This window comes from Haematobia irritans, chromosome 1 (assembly GCF_050003625.1).
Source record: "Haematobia irritans isolate KBUSLIRL chromosome 1, ASM5000362v1, whole genome shotgun sequence".
Lineage (NCBI taxonomy): Eukaryota > Metazoa > Arthropoda > Insecta > Diptera > Muscidae > Haematobia > Haematobia irritans.
Genome location: NC_134397.1, coordinates 3068138 through 3087977, shown reverse-complemented (window position 1 = coordinate 3087977; position 19840 = coordinate 3068138). Strand labels below are relative to the sequence as shown.

The 19840-nt window shown below is 34.2% G+C and overlaps 1 protein-coding gene and 1 long non-coding RNA gene across 3 annotated transcripts; both read right to left on the bottom strand.

The window, feature by feature from the left end:
- Positions 1-9280: 9280 nt before the first annotated feature.
- Pmvk (Phosphomevalonate kinase) lies at positions 9281-12293 on the bottom strand. 2 transcript variants are annotated; one of them, XM_075288945.1, is made up of 4 exons: positions 12162-12293; positions 10010-10205; positions 9754-9950; positions 9281-9684 (listed from the first exon to the last, which is right to left on the bottom strand). In XM_075288945.1, exons 2-4 carry the CDS (start codon positions 10090-10092, stop codon positions 9407-9409), a joined length of 558 nt encoding a protein of 185 aa, XP_075145060.1. In that variant the 5' UTR covers positions 10093-10205; positions 12162-12293; the 3' UTR covers positions 9281-9406. The 2 variants fall into 2 exon arrangements, with proteins under 2 accessions (XP_075145060.1, XP_075145061.1); XM_075288946.1 differs by lacking the exon at positions 12162-12293 and adding an exon at positions 11922-12072.
- A 5669-nt stretch (positions 12294-17962) lies between these two features.
- LOC142237113 (uncharacterized) lies at positions 17963-19095 on the bottom strand. The gene is made up of 4 exons (XR_012722351.1): positions 18775-19095; positions 18407-18457; positions 18223-18321; positions 17963-18147 (listed from the first exon to the last, which is right to left on the bottom strand). It is a non-coding gene; the product is annotated as an uncharacterized LOC142237113 (long non-coding RNA).
- Positions 19096-19840: the final 745 nt, after the last annotated feature.

Below are 19840 nucleotides of genomic sequence, written 5' to 3'. Positions count from 1 at the left end.
TCTTCCAACTGACCACGTACTTCGTGTTTTCCTCAAGAACGTTGGTTTTACAAAATTGTTGTTATTAAAATACTGGCAATTTTCAGGAACTTGATGACTAGATAATTGGAATAAATTTCCAGCAATTTCAATTCACAAAATAACAAATTAAACCGATGATGCGATGTAAATTAAACTATCGATGTGATGCGAATTATCATCCAGTAGTTGTTGATATGGAAAAGCATAAATACCAATTTTTTTGGTTGCACTTTGATTTTTGGAAACTTTCTCTTTCGATAAGTGTCCAAGAATCAGCATCCAAATATTTTAGTTGTCTGCAAAGAGATTTGAGTTTAGTGACTTCCTTAAAGTTTTCATTTCGTGTTTTAGTTTTACTTACCAATTATTATAAGCAATTTCAATTGATTCATTGGCGTAGCTAGGGGGTGCTGGGGGGGGCTATGCCCCCCCCCCAGAATAGTTCTTGCCCCCCCCCAGAATAATCAAAGCTACAGTTGTTTTATATTTTAATTCAAGCTTTGCGATGTGTTTAATCCAATTAAGATTGTGGCAGAGAGAGTATGTTAAGCATATTTTTTAGTATTGATATTTACATTACAACTAAAAACACGTAATAAAAACACTAAAAGGAAACTTGAGACGCACATTTTCAAAAATAGTCAATTTATAACTACGTTGATTAAAATCATGAATCGTCACATGCCCAATTTACCATCTAAAATCGTCAAAATCACGAAAATTCCACAGAGTTGGCACCGCTGCTCTCAACAGTTGCTTCGTTGTATTCTGTTCTCACAGAATTTTTAAAAACTAATCGAAGATAGACGTTTTATAATATTCAATTTATTTTTTGCCTTTTATTTAATTTTTTATTCTTAGTATTTTTTATACACGATGAATATGTTAAGTTTATGTTTTGCTTTTTAAATAAAATATTTTTCAAACACATACTTAAAGCAATGCTTTTATTTTTTGTTATATTAAATAATGGTAAGTTGCTATTTGATTATTTATAGCGGTGTCGTGGAACCGGCTCCAACACACAATAAAATATTTTTTGTCTTCAACCATGAAATTAATTGATCTAATTAATTATACCCTTCACCACTACTGTGGTACAGGGTATAATAAGTTTGTGCATTTGTATATAACGCCAAGAAATAGTGGTCATAAACCCATCTTTTAGTATACCGATCGGGTAAGCATTAAAATCTGAGTCGATTTAGCGATGTCCGTCTGTCTGTCCGTCCGTCTGTCTGTATATGTAATTTTGTGCACAAAGTACAGCTCGCAATTTAAGTCCGATCGTCCTCAAATTTGGCATAGGGCCGTTTCTTGAGACAGAGACAATTGCTATTGGTTTTGGAAAAAATCGGTTCAGATTTAGATATAGCTGCCATATATAATTATCTACGATGTGGTCATAGTTAGCGTGTTTATCAACCGATTTTCTTGAAATACTGTACATCCAAATATTTAATGAATCTCGCAAATCTTGCAAAATATCGGTTCAGATTTAGATATAGCTACCATATATATCTTTCGTCCGATTTAGACTCATATGACCACAGAGCCCAAAGTTTACTACCGATCTTCATGAAATTTTGCACAGAGGGTAGAATTGACATTCTACCAATGCTTGGTACACTTGATTGAAATCGGTTCACATTTAGATATAGCTCCCATATATATCTTTCGTCCGATTTGAACTTATATGGCCTCAAAATCCAGGGTTTTGCCGTGATTTGCTTCAAATTTTGCACAAGGGGTACGTTTAATAGTATCGTTAAGTGTGTCAAATTTTGTTAAAATCGGTTCAGATTTAGATATAGCTCCCATATATATCTTTCGTCCGATTGAACTTATATGGCCTCAAAATCCAGGGTTTTGCCGTGATTTGCTTCAAATTTCGCACAAGGAGTACGTTTAGTAGTATAGGTAATTGTGCCAAATTTGGTTGAAATCGATTCAGATTTAGATATGGCTCCCATATATATCTCCCGTCCGATTTGCACTCATATGACCAGGGGGCCCAAAGTTATACTCCCATTTACGTGAAATTTCGCATAGATAGCAGAATTATTATTCTAACTATGCATGCCAAATTAAGTCAAAATTGGTTCAGGTTGTATATAGCTCCCATATTTACGTACACCAGAGTTGGGGAAATATGGTCGACTGTTTCATATTTTAGACCCATTTTCAATGGGATTTTCCTCCAATTGACTGGATAGTTTCCACAGAGAATACAAATATGGCCAAAATTCTCACAGTTTACACAAAATTCTGTGATGATTTCCCCATATCTTAGCCATATCCTACACACTGCAATGCCAAAATTTCCACAGAACGGATGAGTTTTAAATAAGGCTCCAAGTCGGCCTACACATATCTTGGCGAGATCTAACCAATATCCTTGTAAAATCGCCACTGCTGAGTAGCAAAAATTGTAAATATTACTCTAATTGTCCTATATCTCGAATACATATGTATCGCCTGAAAAATCATAAATCTCTTTTGTACAATTGCATTAAAATTTCTCTCGCTTCATATTTCCCATATTTTTTACTAACATTGTGTATCATCCCAGGGCGTTAGCCGATTTAAATTTTAATTCTAGAGTTTTTGTAGAAGTACAAAAAATTGTTTCCATTAAAAGTATTTGTATCTGGAAATGCAAAACTTTATATAGCTCCCAGCAAATTTTAAGTAGTTGAGATGGTAACACAAATGTTTGTCTACATAGTATAATATAGTCGGTTCCGCCCGACTTTAGACTTTACTTACTTGTTTTTAATTGAAATGTATTCAATAAAAAAAAATGATAGTATCAATCATCAAAGCCAATTAAAAAATTAATTGATACAACTAATTTTTGTGATTGAGTTTTTTTTTGTTTTTGATTGATTTTGCTGCATATTGTCTTTAACACCGCAATAAAATTGAGGATGTATAGTTTTATCAATAGGCGTAATTTATCGCTTCGGAAATTTCGACAAAATTTTGAAAATTTCTAGCTCCGCCAATGAATTGATTATTAAAAAATTTCCACATTTTTGTATTTCTTCCACGAACTTTGTTGTCCAAAGTAGTATTGAAAACCATGTGGTTTTTTCGTTGCATTTCAGGGTAGTGTTTTGTCAAAGTTTTCTCCAATTATCTTCAACACATTTTCAAAGTTTTCGTCAACATTTTGCCAAATTGGTTGTAATTCGACAACAATTTGAAGATGTATTGAAGATGAGCTGTTTCAAGTCAAGTTGAATTTATGTTGAAAATGAAATTTACCCTCAAACTGATAAGGTGTTGTATTTGAAAAACGCTCATCCCGTGATTATTGGGATTGCTTACCATATACCTTAGAATAATGATTTACCATCAACAAACGGCTTTGATTTTTTTTCGTTATCTTAAAATTTAGCTTTCTGTTGAAAATGGCTTACCTCGTTGAATTAAGGTTCCCAATTAATGGAATTTGTATTTATCAATTTTGAATTTGTTGGGGGTAACCCTACATCTTACATAAACATCTTATATAATATTTATTACAATCTGGCAGCTCTATTGTCAGAGCGCGCACACATACTTCAGTAATTGAATTTCATCATTCATTTTTGTTCTAGAAGCATCTAAGCAGACATAAAAGTTCTACAAAATAAATAATAAGTTTTTAGCAATAAAAAGCATAGTCTTTTATTCATATACAAAAAGGCTAACAAAAGTGGCGACGAGGACGGTCGTAAAATAAAATCAGTTGTAAAACGCCAGTATTCAGGAATGAACATGCCTAGCGACATAGTTGTGAAATTACTGGAGGAGCAGCAAAAGGCGATGGCTCAACAGACGCTATTGCTCGAACAAATGGCTTTGCTCATTCAATCGCAAAGCGCAAGCTCCACAACAGATAACAACCCGAGACAAGGTACATCCAAAGCAGCCTTGATGGAATCTTTAGCGCATTCCATGACAAATTTCGAATATGAGCCAGAAAGTGGTCTTATCTTTCAAACGTGGTACAATAGATTTGTTCATGTCTTCGAAAAAGAGGCAAGCGCATTGGACGACGATGACAAAGTAGCTCTCTTATGGAGGAAGATGCCAAATCAAGTGCACGAAAGATTCGCAAATTATGTTCTGCCAACAAAACCAGAAGAAATGACACTTAAGGACACTGTGGAAAAACTGAAGAAGCTCTTCGGAAAGGCAGAAACTCAAGTCGCACAACGCTATAAGTGTTTGCAATTAGCAAAAACAGATGGGGAAGATTTCCGCGAATACGCCAGCAAAGTCAATCTCCAATGTGAATTGTTTAAAATGAGTGAGTTAACCATCCATCAGTTTAAATGTTTAATCTTCGTTCTGGGTTTGAAGTCGGCCAGAGATAACGAAATACGAATTCGTTTGCTAAAATTACTCGACGAGAACAGCGAAATGAATTTGGACAAACTCGTAGATGAGACTCAGCGTATTTTAGACCTGAAATCAGACAACAGTTTGATTGAACATCAATCAAAAACTGTCTGTTCTGTCAACAAATCTACCGAAGGTCCAAGACAACACAAACTACCTAAGACACCATGCTGGTTCTGTGGGGATTTGCACTACGTAAAATTTTGTCCATTTCAAAAACACAAATGCAACAAGTGCAACCAGCTGGGACACAAAGACAACTATTGTGTCAGCGCAAAATTAGGCAAATCACCAAAACCTTCAAACATGGAAGAGGGAAAGAAGCAGAAGTTTAAGAAATCAAAGAAGACGTTCAACACAAACGCAGTTTTCAATACAAGAAATGTTGAATTTCAAAAGCTTCGTAAATACACAACAGTGCTAATGAACAACAAGCCTGTTCGTCTACAAATCGATACCGCTTCGGACATATCCATCATATCAACTTCCACATGGGAAAGTATTGGTAAGCCCAAAGCTTACACAACAAAGGATAGCGCCAATGACGCAAACGCTAACAAAATCAACCTCATCGCAAAGTTCAAATGCAGCGTAACCATCGATGACGTCACAAAATTCTTAAATTGTTACATTACAGATGTCGAAAAACTGAACATCATGGGAATCGACTGGATTCAATCTTTCGATCTTTGGGACAAACCGATAACTTCTTGGTGTCACCAAATAAAATTCGATGACGATATCGCAGCTCTGAAACGTAAGTACGAAAAAGTGTTTGATAACAACTCATTGGGTTTATGCACAAAAACCAAAGTCAACATTCAGTTGCTGCCAAACGCCAAGGAAGTATTCATTCCCAAAAGACCTGTTCCATATGCAGCTAGAACAGAGATCGAAGCTGAACTACAGAGACTCGAAAGTGCAGGAATTATTACACCCGTAAATTCGTCAAGATACGCAGCTCCAATTGTAGTCAGCAAACGCAATGGAAAAATTCGCATCTGCGCAGACTATTCTACAGGACTCAATTCTATGGTAGAATCTAACCAGTATCCACTACCCACTCCAGAGGAAATTCTTTCAGACTGCCACAACAGCGTAATTTTCAGTCATCTGGACTTGTCTGATGCATATCTACAAGTAGAGGTAGACGACAGCAGCAAAGAGTTACTCACCATAAATACCCACAAGGGATTGTACAAGTTTAACCGACTAACACCTGGTATAAAATCTGCTCCAGGAGCATTCCAGAGAATTATGGATGAGTTATGTTCAGGCATAGAGGGTACCAAAGCGTATATTGATGACATTATGTTAGCGAGTAAGTCTATCGCTGAACATAAGACCAACTTGGATTTAATTTTGCAACGAATACAAGATTTCGGTTTCAAATTAAAATTTGAAAAATGTAATTTTTTTCAAAAAGAAATTAAATACTTAGGACAGGTTATCAATAAAGACGGCATACGACCTGATCCATGCAAAATTAGCGCCATTCAAAATCTGAAAATTCCAGAAAATGTTGCAGAGGCTAGATCTCTTCTAGGCTCAATCAATCACTACAGCAAGTTTGTAAACAACATGCGCACCTTACGCAAACCTCTTGACGACTTGTTAAAAAAGGATAACAATTTTATCTGGACTTCAGAATGTCAAAAATCTTTAGATGACTTTAAGAAAATTCTAACATCGAATTTGCTCTTAACACACTACAACCCGAATCTGCCTATTCACGTAGCAGCAGACGCATCATCACACGGGGTTGGAGGTGTCATCTACCATATGTTTCCTGGCGGAGGAATGAAGGCGATACACCATGTATCCAGAGCACTCACTCCCGCTGAACGCAATTACAGTCAAATAGAGAAGGAGGGTCTCGCTCTCATATTCGCTGTGCAAAGGTTTCACAGAATGCTGTTCGGTAGAAAATTCACCTTGCACACCGATCACAAACCACTCCTGACAATATTTGGATCGAAAAAAGGAATACCAATCTACACAGCCAACCGGTTACAGCGCTGGGCTTTAATTTTATTAGCGTATGACTTCGAAATCAAATATATTAATACAAGGGATTTTGGTCACGCCGACGTATTATCCAGACTCATTAGTGATCATGAAAAGCCAGCTGATGATTTCGTCATTGCTTCAGTGGCACTCGAGGAAGATATACGCCGAGACGTCGACGAGGCAGTTTCGACACTTCCACTCACTTTCAATACAGTAGTCTACGCAACTAAAAACGACAAAGCTCTCCAGTCTGTCATCAATTTCATAAACAACGGATGGCCTGAAAGCAGTAAAAATGTAGATGAATCAATTATACAATACTACAATCGGAAAGAATCACTATCAACTCTAGATGGATGTATTTTATTCAACAACCGCATAGTAGTACCAGAAAAATGCAGACAAAAGGTATTGAAACAACTTCACAGAGGACATCTATCTGCAGAACGGGGTAAGTCAATAGCTCGATGTTATGTCTACTGGCCCAATATCGACAAACAAATCGAGGACTACGTCCGAAAATGTCAAAATTGTCAACGTGCAGCAAAAAATCCGGTGAAGACCAACCTTTGCTCATGGCCATTAACGACACGCCCACTCGAGAGAATCCATATTGACTACGCTGGTCCGGTGAAAGGTAAATATTATCTTTTAGTTATTGATGCATTCTCAAAATACCCTGCGATTTATGAGACAACAACAACAACTTCATTTGCAACCATAAAAATGTTGAATGAATACTGTGCACAATTTGGAAATCCAGAACAGCTTGTATCAGACAACGGTACACAGTTCTGCTCTGACCAATTCCAAACTTGGTGTAAGGAAAGATCTATTGAGCACACAAGAACCGTACGCTTCCATCCTAGTTCGAACGGACAAGCCGAACGTTTTGTAGATACTCTAAAACGCTCTTTAAAGAAATTTGAAGGGGAAGAAACACCTACAGAAGCACTTCAGACGTTCTTAGAAGTCTACAGATCAACTCCAAATCCAAATGCACCAGAGGGTAAAACACCGGCAGAGTCATTCATCGGTCGAAAAATGAGAACAGTTTTCGACGCAATCAGAAAACCTCAATACACTGAGCGAAAAGTAAACCACCAAATGGAATCTCAGTACAATAGCAAGCATGGCGCCAGAAATAGAAAGTTCGCACCAGGTGACTTGGTCTATGCAAAGAATTTCAAAGGAAATAAAAGCTATTGGGTTCATGGTGAGATCATCGAAAAGGTGGGCAACGTTATCTACAACACCATCATAGATGTAGGCGAGAAGAAGATTCTTGTAAGAGCACATACGGATCAACTCAGACCCAGAGTTCCAGATCATGAAACACGAACTGAGTCAAACACAAAATTGCCATTGGATTTTCTACTCGAGGATTTCAACATCACACCTCCATCAAGCGATGATAATTATGAAACACCTATAGGTTCTCCTCATTGGTTTCCTAAGCGTATCACCACACGAAGACAACCTGTAGATCCTATTTCCAGATCACCCATTTCAACTTAAAAAGGGGAGATGTTGGGGGTAACCCTACATCTTACATAAACATCTTATATAATATTTATTACAATCTGGCAGCTCTATTGTCAGAGCGCGCACACATACTTCAGTAATTGAATTTCATCATTCATTTTTGTTCTAGAAGCATCTAAGCAGACATAAAAGTTCTACAAAATAAATAATAAGTTTTTAGCAATAAAAAGCATAGTCTTTTATTCATATACAAAAAGGCTAACAGAATTAATTTACCTTCTAGATTATGTTTTAATATTTATAAAATTCTTCTCTATACCATTTATTTCATAGAAAGAATTTTCGCTAAATTTAAAGATTTATTTCATAAACATCGAGAAAAGCATTAAAATGATACGGAATAAAACAAGTAAACTTTGATACCACAAAAGGAGAAATTAACTTACCTATGAGTGTTGTCCTCCTTTTTACGGCAGCCCGATTCCATGTTAAGCTCAATGACAAGGGTACTCCTTTTTATAGCCGAGTCCAAACGGCGCTCCACGTTGCAGTGAAACCACTTTGAAACACTCAGAAATGTCACCAGCATTACTGAAGTGGGATAATCCAAACTTTGTGGTGTTCGGTCGAAGTAGGAACCGAACCCAAGACCTTGTGTATGTAAGGCGGGCATGCTAACCATTGCACCACGGTGGCTCCCTACGCTATGTATGAAACCTATGAGAGAAGCTTTGAATACTCGGAAATGTCGCCAGTTTCCACAGTATCGTAAAATCATCGCTGAAACCCCAATAGCACAATAGTCGATTTTGAATTCCGTGTAAAGACTATACGTTTCGGTTAACATTTCCCTGATACTGCACAAGGCTTTGACTGTTAGTTATAAATATAAAATCTTTGTAGTTAAATTCAAGTATGGCATTGAATTGTGATCTATCGTAGTTTTCTGAATACAAAAGCAACTTATTAACAATGCGGAATCCTCCCCAAAGAATCATATTTAACCAATTTATTATATCAAAAAGTTGTTAGATTTCTGCGTAGGCGCAATTGTTAGCATGACCACGCCAATTACTTTTCTAGCAGGGACAATGCTGGTGCAATTTCTGAGTGTTTATACACTTCTATAAGTAGCTTCACAGGTAATGTGTCTCGCCATAGTTAACATTTAATTATTCCACAATTTCGTAGTGCGAAGCCCACAAGGTCGGCTAAATACATTGTTAAATCATCTAAACAAAAGTCTGATGAAAAATAGTTGTACACAATTTTGATTACTCTAAACCATATTTTAGCTTGGCTGAAATAAACAAAAAACGGTAAAGTAGATGCTATCCTTTACCCATATTTTGATTAGATTTGAGAACATAGCTTATTCCTAAAAATATATTTTTAAACTAAACCAAAGTTTTATATCGTCTAATAATAACTAGTACTATAATTTATAAAATTTTAAATCTTGTATTAATGCTACGAATATATTAAAAATATTGACATATCATTTATAAGAAATTTTGTCTATGATAGTTGCAGTTATATGATCCGCATCCACTTTACTATCGTTTTGAAAGATAAGGTCCCATTCGTGGTAGTCATCCAAGCCACACTCGGACTCTATGTCGTCAACTCCCGGCGTAAACGTAAAGCCCCTTTGTGATCTAATTTCTTCTGGACATGTGAGACGAATACAAAATACTTTGTTGCCGTATACTTCCTTGAAATACCTTACATCGTTTTTCCTTCTGACGTCACTAACAATGACAATCTCCGCATTTGCTGTTGAACGAAAAAAAGGACATACACAGGTGTATTGTACAATTGAAGTAAAACATAATATTGATTTACCTTTGTCCATAGCCGTTCTACAGAAATACCCATAATCTTGATGACGTACCGTGTCGCTCCAGATTATCATATCTTTTCTATATTTTTCCTTGTAAGGCCCATCACTAAGCAATTCATTTAAATTCAGTTGCATTTTTTGTGCCCATTCAGATTTAATTGGTTCTGAAATTCTAACGATTTGGGATATGGACCCTAGCCTTAAAATAACTAAATTTGTATTATTTTACACATTTCAAACCATATATTAATGGATTACCTCTTTTGCAATTTCTCTGAAATGTAATCTTTTCCACATTTTCTTTTTCCGCTAATGAGTATAATACTTTTGATGTTGTCCATTTTCGTTTCAACCTTTAATTTTTTATTTTAATTTGTATTACTCTACTTTCTAGTGCTCCTCTTAGGGCGAGACAAAAAACAAAAAGGACTGGCCCAAGGTCATATACCGTCAACTACAAATTTAAATTATAAATATAATTTAAATTATAAATTGTGTTTAAAGATTGATTGTATAAAGTATAAAATCAATACAAAGTTATTGCTGCAAAATAAAAAATACAGTTATTGCTGCAAAATAAAAAAAAATAAAAAGAATTGCGTTTTCTTTAAATCTAGGACCATCGGACGGATATAATACGGATAGTCCTAGATTAGGTTTTTAGCTGATAGCCTTAGTAGCTAATGCTAGATTATTCTCTATTATTCTTATATTTAATAAATAAATGAATAGGTTATTGTGACACTATTTCATGTTCGCAGAGTTCTTAACTAAGAAACCATTTAGAGAAATTTTGAAATCTTCGGAAATGTTAAAACAGTGAACTCATCAGTGAACAGTGAACCTACCAGGAAGCAACATTTTGGTTAATTTTAGAAATTTTAAGAAATTTAAGAAATGTTTAACCAAACAGTATTACAAACGCTGACATCACGTCGATATCAAAAAAATAAGGAAATATTTTTCGACAAAGGAGTTTGAAGGAGAAAATTGTAGTTCAAAATTGCAAGAATGTCTTTAGTGACATACGCAGTTCAAGATGAGTGAATTTTAATTTAAAAATTTAATTTATTCTGTGAGAAGTACGAATTTAGGAAATTTTGATGTTTCATTTGTGTATAATTTTTTCTCGTTTTTAGTTCAAACGTTTTTAGAAAACGCGTGAAATCGTTTATTTAGGCTTTCGCTTTTCCAAATCCGAATTGCCGGGCCTCACGCTTGACACCTGCCATCAGATTTTGTACAGCCACCTTGTCCACCTTTTTCGCCGCAGAAAGCCAGTTTGCCTTGAACTGCTGCTCGTCCTTAGCAGTTTTTTTGGTCTTCTTTAGGTTCCGCTTGACAATAGCCCAGTATTTCTCAATTGGGCGGAGCTCTGGCGTGTTGGGAGGATTCTTGTCCTTGGCAACCACCTGCACGTTGTTGGCGGCGTACCACTCCATGGCCTTTTTACCGTAATGGCAAGATGCCAAATCCGGCCAAAACAGTACGGAACAACCGTGTTTCTTCAGGAAAGGCAGCAGACGTTTATTCAAACACTCTTTCACGTAAATTTCTAGGTTGACAGTCCCGGAAGCTATGAAAATGCTGCTTTTCAAGCCACAGGTTCATATGGCTTGCCAAACCAGATTTCTTTGCGAACTTTGACAGTTTTATGTGCTTGAAAATATCTGCTACCTTTCCCCTTCCTTTTGCTGTATAAAACTCCTGTCCCGGAAGCTGCTTGTAGTCGGCTTTGACGTAGGTTTCGTCGTCCATTACCACGCAGTCACACTTCGTCAGCATCGTCGTGTACAGCCTCCGGGATCGCGTTTCGCCATTTGGAGTCACTACCTTCTTGTAAGTCGATAGTCCGGCTCGTTTTTTGGCTCGATGCACGGTTGTAGACGATACACTTAGCTTATTTGCGGTTCGCTTGAAACTACCGGCAACTCTCTTTGTCGTCTCAGCGGCTTCCGGTTTTCGATTTCCCCCCGATCCAGACTTCCTGCCTGTCAACAAACGTTCCCCAAACACTTTAATTACATTTGTAACGGTTGATTTGGCAACTTTGCGTGCGAGTAGCTCGGATTTTCGCGATGCGCGAGCAAAATTTTGATACGCTGCTCTTCTTGCTTGGACGGCGGCATCCCGGAAGCTATGAAAATGTGGTGAAGTGAAGTATACATACCTATGCATAAATAAAATTATCTACACATGAGATTATATAATTAAAATCCTGGCTACGGTTTAATGTGAGTGAATGTAGGTGAGAAATATGAGCGATGGCAAAATGCGTTCACGATAGAATGTCCCAGATGACATTTGCCGTCGGTCGAAATGTCACCTCCCAGATGACAACATTTTTGCCGTCTGTCGAAATGTTGTCACCTCCCAGATGACAACATTTCCAATGCTTTAATTACATTACCTATGCTTTAATTCTAGTGCAAATTCCTTTGAACCTCTATTGAATGCTTTTTCGCTCCTCTTATTGCCTTGTTTCTAATTATACATGAAAGTAAACAAATAAAAATTTTGGATTTAGCAAAGGCGGTCAAACAAAAATTGACGCCTTTCAAAGTTGTTACGCCGTTTGTCAGTGATGTCAACTCCCGAAATTCAAAAAGCACCAAATATATATTATATGATGAATACTTCCTCTTAAATGTTTGCAAACAAGAAAATATTATTAAAAAAATACATAAAACGTGGTTTTTTGATTTTTTTTATCAAAGTAACGAGTAGTAACGAGTACTCAATTCAAAAGTATAGAGTAGTAACGAGTAGTCAAAAGTAATCAAAATTCCCAACATTATTTATTTTGATAACAATTTTTTTTTATAAATTTGCAAAAACCAGATAATTGTTTGTTTCGTACCAATAATAGTTTGGAAGTTTACCTACAGTGATTGTTTACAAAAATAAAAATCGGATTTCGGGTTTCTCTTTCAAAGGGTAGATTACCAGTGTTGTTAAAGTAGTGAATATATGGTTCCTTGTACCCAGTTTTGCTTAGTACATCAGTCTTGATGGTATTTAATAAACCAATGTATTTATGTATTTATTCAATTCGCTTCATAGCACTTTCAATTCAATTTGAGAAAATGTAGAGAAAATATCGTAATCTACAAAAAAACCGAACGAGTACTATGTTCGGTTTTCGAGTTGAAAATCACTTTATTTTCGCGATTACTTTTCCTGAAACAATTAAAATTATAAATGAAAACACACATATTCCCATAGTGTCTTGCCGAAATTTAGAGGAACAAGAAACTGCGCATCAATTGAGTTAATTTATCTGCTTTATATTGAACTGTTTTAATAAAGTAACCGCGAAAATTTCAACTCGAAAAGCGAACATAGTACTTACCTTAAAATAGCAAACAAATGCTGCCGAATTAGCAAACGTGTTTGCTAAAACTTTTTGACAAACATCGCTGCTGAAGTACCAAACTGCGTTAGTTAAAAAAATAGCGAAAATTTTTACTGCTATAACAACTACAAATGTTAGTTGTCCCAGCAACAAAATTTTTCGTTTTTTTAACGATATGTTGAAATGAAACCCGTAAATCAATTAATACTATAATTTAAACATTTATTAAATGTGTGAAATAAATTGAATTTCATCGAACTATTAGAAATTGAGTTAGAGTGTTGTCCAGGATTTATTTTAGTTTGTTTTCCTTTCTTAGCCTTATGAAACATAACAATGTTAAGAGAATCTGTAGTGTAAAGTAGTAATTACACTAGTTTGCACTAAAATTTACATTTACTATTTTTATTTATAGGAATTGTATTGAACGATGTCATCAAAGTTGGCCAATAAAATAGGTGCTTTTAGCAAAAAAATCAAATTGATACAAACTAAAAGCATACATTATTCTCTTAAGGCCGTATTTAGTTGGCATTATTTCGCTAAAATAGCAACTTTGTAATGTTATCCTAGTTTTAAGACTCACATTTAAGGTGAGCTTTGCCAATTGTGATAAATTCGGGTAGCTCGGTTAGCTGTATGCTCACTTCGACTATTTAGTCCATTAGGATACTGCAGTGTTGAACTTCTCTCTTGTCCCTGAGTGCTGTCCGGTTCCATGTTTAGCTCAAAGACAAGGAATTAGAGGTGTGCACGTGACACGAAATTGTCGTGACTCACGCTCATGGCAACGGCGTGAGTGTGATTAACAAACCAAAATGTCATGCGTGAGCGTGAGTCACGAAAATATTATCTTCGTGAGTGTGCGTGAGTAAAGATTTACGCTCACGAATATAATCCCACTCACGAACATAAAACGCTTAAGAGTTAAATTCATTTACAATTTTAGTGACACCTGGGATGTTAAGAGTGTAATAACGCTCTCGATTTTAATAATGCTCATGTTTTCAGACACGTCGCTAAGGTAAATTACTCAAAAAATTGTTCCCTAGTCACGACATTTTTCGTGAGTCACGATATTTTTCGTGAGTCACGGTATTTCCGTGAGTTTTTTTAGCTTCCAGTATAATTGCGGAACATGTACATTTTACTTGTGTTTTGTTGTTATCAAACACTCTAGCAAAAACTTGCAATTTATCAATCTGATAACTGTAAATTGTAGTCCCACGCTCTCTTTTGTCGGCTTTTCTAGTAAAAAATTGTCATAATTATCAAAAGTTATTGCGTTCTCGAACGGAGCTAATAACACTCAATAAACATGCTATGAAAGGAACACACTGTAAGATTCTTTACAAACACCGACATTCCGTCCGGAATAACTGATAGTCTGTAAAGCGCATAACAGCCTGTTTCTGTATGTCGAACGAGCTATCGATCGACCAAAATGCATAAAAACAGCTGATTTTTGGTTATAAATTCAGCTGTTTTTTTCCATTTCAGTCGATCGACATACTGAAACAGGCTGTAATAAGACGAAAACCAAATCATTTGGAAATTGGCAGAGATTTTTTTATTTTAATGGAAACATAGCTGCTCTGTTCCCTTAGTATTCGCGATTCGTGGCTTGCTCACAAATGTTTTTGCATAATCAAAAAATACTAATTGTTTTTTTTTTTTTGTAGTAGTAGTTTGTTTTTAACGTTTAATGTAATGTAGTTATATAATGTGTAGTATTTTACTATTGCCCGTTTGATCGGAGTGAATTTATAATGTTATTCGGATCAGCAGAAAATTTCAACAAACTACTGACTTTTCTGCAGAATGTCAGCTGTTCCAAAATAACAGGTTGTTTGCTGTTTTAGCAAAAAAACTGCTAAAACAGCAGGCAGCGTTTGCTTTTTTCTATGAGTGTACACAAAAAACAGTCATTACCATCAACAGTAGAATTCAAAATTTAAGATGGGTACTTTGTTCGGTTTTCGAGTTAAAAATCACTTTATTTTCGCGATTACTTTTCCTGAAATAATCAAAATTATAAATGAACACAAAGATATTCCTTTATAGTCAATATAATTAACCGATATAATTTTATTAATAGGAATACATTTTGCTTTCAGTGTAACTGTAATAGGTACCTATTGCGAATTTCGATTATGATGTATGTGTGTTCCATGCAATGCCGTCGTTCTCAGATGCAGGAAGAGTTTCGTTGCCCAAGCCCAAGATTATACATAAAAAAACTAAATTTGGATCCTAGTAGATTCCATTCACTAATTGGATGGAATAACCAGAACGTAGCCGAAATCTTTTCTCCAGCAATATTTTCTATAAATTTGGCCCATCTTCTATGTATATCTTGCCATGACTTCTCAAAAGCTCAGGAATATTTTCAACCAATCTTTGAAATTTGATGCCCAATATACCTGTTTACCGTTTTGCATCCACTGCTAATATCGGTTCCTCATTAGCATATTTGTTCCTGGTCGCTTTTGAGAACAATTTTGAAAGGAGAGACATTTGTTGCTACAACTATTTGTCTTGCATCACCAACGAAAATCGATTCCAATTATTACCAAGCAGGTAGAAGTGACGAAAAAATGCTTGTAAAAAAATTGACGCAACTACCATTGACTTCCAAATGTGGTTTTTTCATTACTACATCCAATCTGTTCAGAGAACAGAGTTCTCTCGCAGTTCTCTCAAGGGATATTCGCTTTTATAACAGCATTTTCACGCCAGAGACATACCAACAGATTCGATTTCCCCTAGAATATGTAAGGTAGTTTCTAGTCTTGGTAACTCATCCGCTTTGCAGTTCCCTGGTATGTTTTTGTGGCTAGATACCCATATTAGGTGAATATTGTACTGCTCAGTCATCCCGTTGAGATATTTGCGGACGTCTAGGGCCGTTTTATCATTTTTTTGTATTGGATAACCAAGCCATGAAGGACTTGCGCAACAATGACATCAGCATCTTAAATGTCAAATTGTTGAAATATGTAGTACCCAATATTTGTTTGCGCAATTTTTATAACTCTTTTTCTATAAAATAATAATTTGTGATGTGAAAAGTTTTGGTGTTTACCAACGGACGTCTGTTAAAACAACTACATTGACTGATTTCTCATTTTAACTCCCATTTGAAAAGCCCAAAAAAAATTAATGAATGTAAAATCCATCTTTCCATAATTGTTTGATGTGCTATTATATTACTATAAATAACTTTTTGTCCAAAATTATTATTTTCGTTTAAAAAATGTGTAATGAGGCAAAATACATTTAATTTGTTGCAAAAAAGTCTTAAATTCACAACAAAACTGAAAATTTCCAAAATATTTATAGTGGTTTGTATCTTCGCCCTTTAACTTTTTTCCTGTTTAATAAAATTTCATATTTTTAAAGGAAATTTTGGAATTAAAAATTGTTAAAATGACTAGCGCTATATGAAGTTCTAGACAGATACAATTTAAGCAAAATTTACTCTTTTGAGAAACTTATGAACCCAGTTTCAACAACCTACACCCATTTATCGAACATATGAACTATTTTCATATTTTCTGTGTACTTTATTTCTATAAAACTTTTTTTCCTCATTTTTAGTTCACGTCATTAATATAAGCAAAAAAATAATTAAAATAAGAAAATTTTTCTCATATTTTGAAAAATTGAACTGAAAACAACTAATTTTCATGAACTAAAATAAAGTTAAATCTATAAATAATTCGTTATATATATAATTTCATTGTCTTTTTTCTGCACAGAAAAAAGTAAACTGTTTTATAGCAAGAATGAACTCCCTCGTTCGAAAATTGAACTAAATTATACTCCACATTTTGAGATTTTCACAAAGCGTTGTTAAACCAGGAAATGTTAATGCCCTGTTGTACTTTTTAACTGCAGTTCACGAAATTACATCCTCTCATACAAGAAAAAAAAAATTAACAAAAAATAAGTAAGAAAGTCATTGGCGCCAAATCATGGTCAATTTAACCACACAGAAGTTCATTCTTCTATTTTTGGGAATCGTACATTTTATTTTGCGTTATTTCATATTGAACTTCAGTGTACGATCATTGAATTTTATACCCACGTTTAGTTTATAAAATGTTTGAGACGTACTTAACAAAAGGAAAATTTCATTGGGCTGTGGAAAATTTCTAAAAAATAATAAAATTTAACTTCAAACAAATAATTTGTTTGCAATAAAAATAAGTTGAATTTAGGGCTAGTTTAGCAACGGATTTTTTTCGGTGTGGGGGTGTTGTTGATATTTCCTTTGTTCGGTTTTCAAGAAATTGGAAAAGTTTTTAGAATGTTTCCATAAAACATTATATATAATTAATACAAGATATGAAAATATACTCCAATACACCGAAAAAAAAGTTTACTATTTTTTATGAAAAATGAACTAACCCATAGTAAGAATGACCATGATTTGGCGCCAAAGATTTTTTTCATCTAGATAAGTTCATGATTTTCTTATAAATTAGTTCATGTATTGCATCGTATTTTAGTTCATTATTACTATGCTGTGGGAAGAATGCACTTACACTCATTCAAAATATTCCTGCCATCCGGAAAAATGAACAATTTTTTGGGAAACCTGAATCAAGAAATTGGTTTGAAATAAACTGTTTGTCAGTATAATTTTCAAAAAAGTAGAGAAATTGAGGAATCAAAGGTACAACAAGCCTATATACAACAAAGAAAATTTTCGTACAAAACAAGTCAATTTTCTATAACCACTAGGTTTTTATTTCAAAAAATTATTATTATATTACACAAAACTATGGCTTATGATATACAATAAAGGAAATATTTTTATTCGTACGTTGGATGCAGTTACTTGTCGGTAGTTAGTAATTGCTTCTTCAAAAGAGTAATATTCTATGTTATTAGGACTAAACTAATTAATTTAAATTTCCATGTTTTCTATCCATATGAAAGATATATGTGGCATAAGTTGCTATATTCATTGAATTGTTGTCCAATTTCATCGATTTTGACTAACTTTTGTTGGTCGGATTTGTCTTATAAGCATCTGAAATTGCAAAGTTATACAAAATATAAGAAAAATATTATCAAATTCAACCGTTCATATTGATTTTTAACTTACGGTTTACAAGAGTATTTCCTAGAGCAAATAAGGATATCAGCTTAGTTAGTATTAAACAGTAAGAATATTCAAAAAATTACAATTACAAGACCTGTATACCTGCAAGTGAAAATAATTATTTTTAATAAATTGGAATTTTGGTTTTATTAAAAACGAACAAAATACCGTTTATAGAAAAACTTACCACATTTAAAAATCCATCCAGTTGGTACATTATTGGAATCATATCCATGGACTAATAGGACGTTTTTGAAATTATTCCCAGAATATATTTGAAATAAAAAATATTATAAAATTAGACATAATTTTCACTTGTCAGTATAGCATTTAGTATTTAAGGTGGATATTAAGTTCGAGTTTAGAGGCTAAAATCGCAATTTTCATGATAAGTTTGCTTTAGTAATCCACTATAAAAAATAATCTTTATAAAAAACTTGGTTTGGGCTATTCTCCATCAAGTTAAATTTAAATTTGTGTTGAAGACGTAATTTTTATACTTTTATTAGGGATTTATTTTTAATTTTAGCGGCTAAACTCTAACTTAGTACTCACCTGTAGGAATTGCTGTAACATAAAAAATATAGATTCAAAACAATGGTTGCATCTCCAACCTGTGATCCAGATGTAGAATAAATATAGATCATCCTATTACCACTCATGTAAAAATCCGCACTAATTTTAAACTATTTACAGAAATATACAGTTCCTTAATTTGTTATTTGTTTTTTTTTTATCAATAAAAAGAGTTTTTGATTTCTCTTAACATCACATCATTCACTTCTCAGTTTCTAAAATGTTTCGAAATAAATGTATTTTCATTAATAACCAATAATACCGCAAGTACAATTTTGCAAAATTAAAACCACGTGTGCACTTCATAAATGCATCAACAGAACTGAATGCAGCAATAAAACTCATAGACACAAATAGTCATAAAAGATACATACCTGCCGTAAAGAAAAACAACTCCACACACACACGATCCCTTTCTGATCTCGCTATTGCAAGAAAACAAATCTCACCACAAAAAATACCAACAACACACAATCAACATTCCATTGTCTCTAGAATCAAAACAACCAACAACAGCATAAATGACGCAATAACAAACAATCATATACACAAAATGTCTCTAAAGACTCCCTCACATGATGCAATGATTTCATTACTCTCTTCTCACTTCATTTTCCAGTAGCACGTTTATTGATTAGTTGGAATTATATCTATAATTTAAGGTAACATATATACCAAATTTATGAGGAATCTATAAAAAATGATATACACCCGTCAAGGATTATATTAACTACTTTTTATTCTACTTTATCTAAAATTTTCAATGTGAGGAAAAACACTCCAACTTATAATAAAAAGGGAAATAATCTGTAGGTAGCCATCATACGAATCGGTAATGTCGTTAAGTTAATTTTTACTACAAAAATTTTTTTCCATACAAAATTTTTTCTTGGTAAATTGTCCACATTTCGTAGTAAGATTTGTATATTGCCCATGTATTTTTATAATAGAATCAACGATGCATTAACTACTGTGTTGGAAATTTATTTTAGGAAAAATCCTTCCCATTTCGTAGTTAGTGATCTAAAAAACATTTACTGAATTT

Coding starts and splice junctions, on each gene's coding strand:
- Pmvk (XM_075288945.1), bottom strand. CDS start 10,092: ATGGACAACATCAAAAGTATTATACTCATTAGCGGAAAAAGAAAATGT. Junction 9,951..10,009: donor TCAGAGAAATTGCAAAAGAG/GTAATCCATTAA, acceptor AGTTATTTTAAG/GCTAGGGTCCATATCCCAAA. Junction 9,685..9,753: donor TAGAACGGCTATGGACAAAG/GTAAATCAATAT, acceptor TTCGTTCAACAG/CAAATGCGGAGATTGTCATT.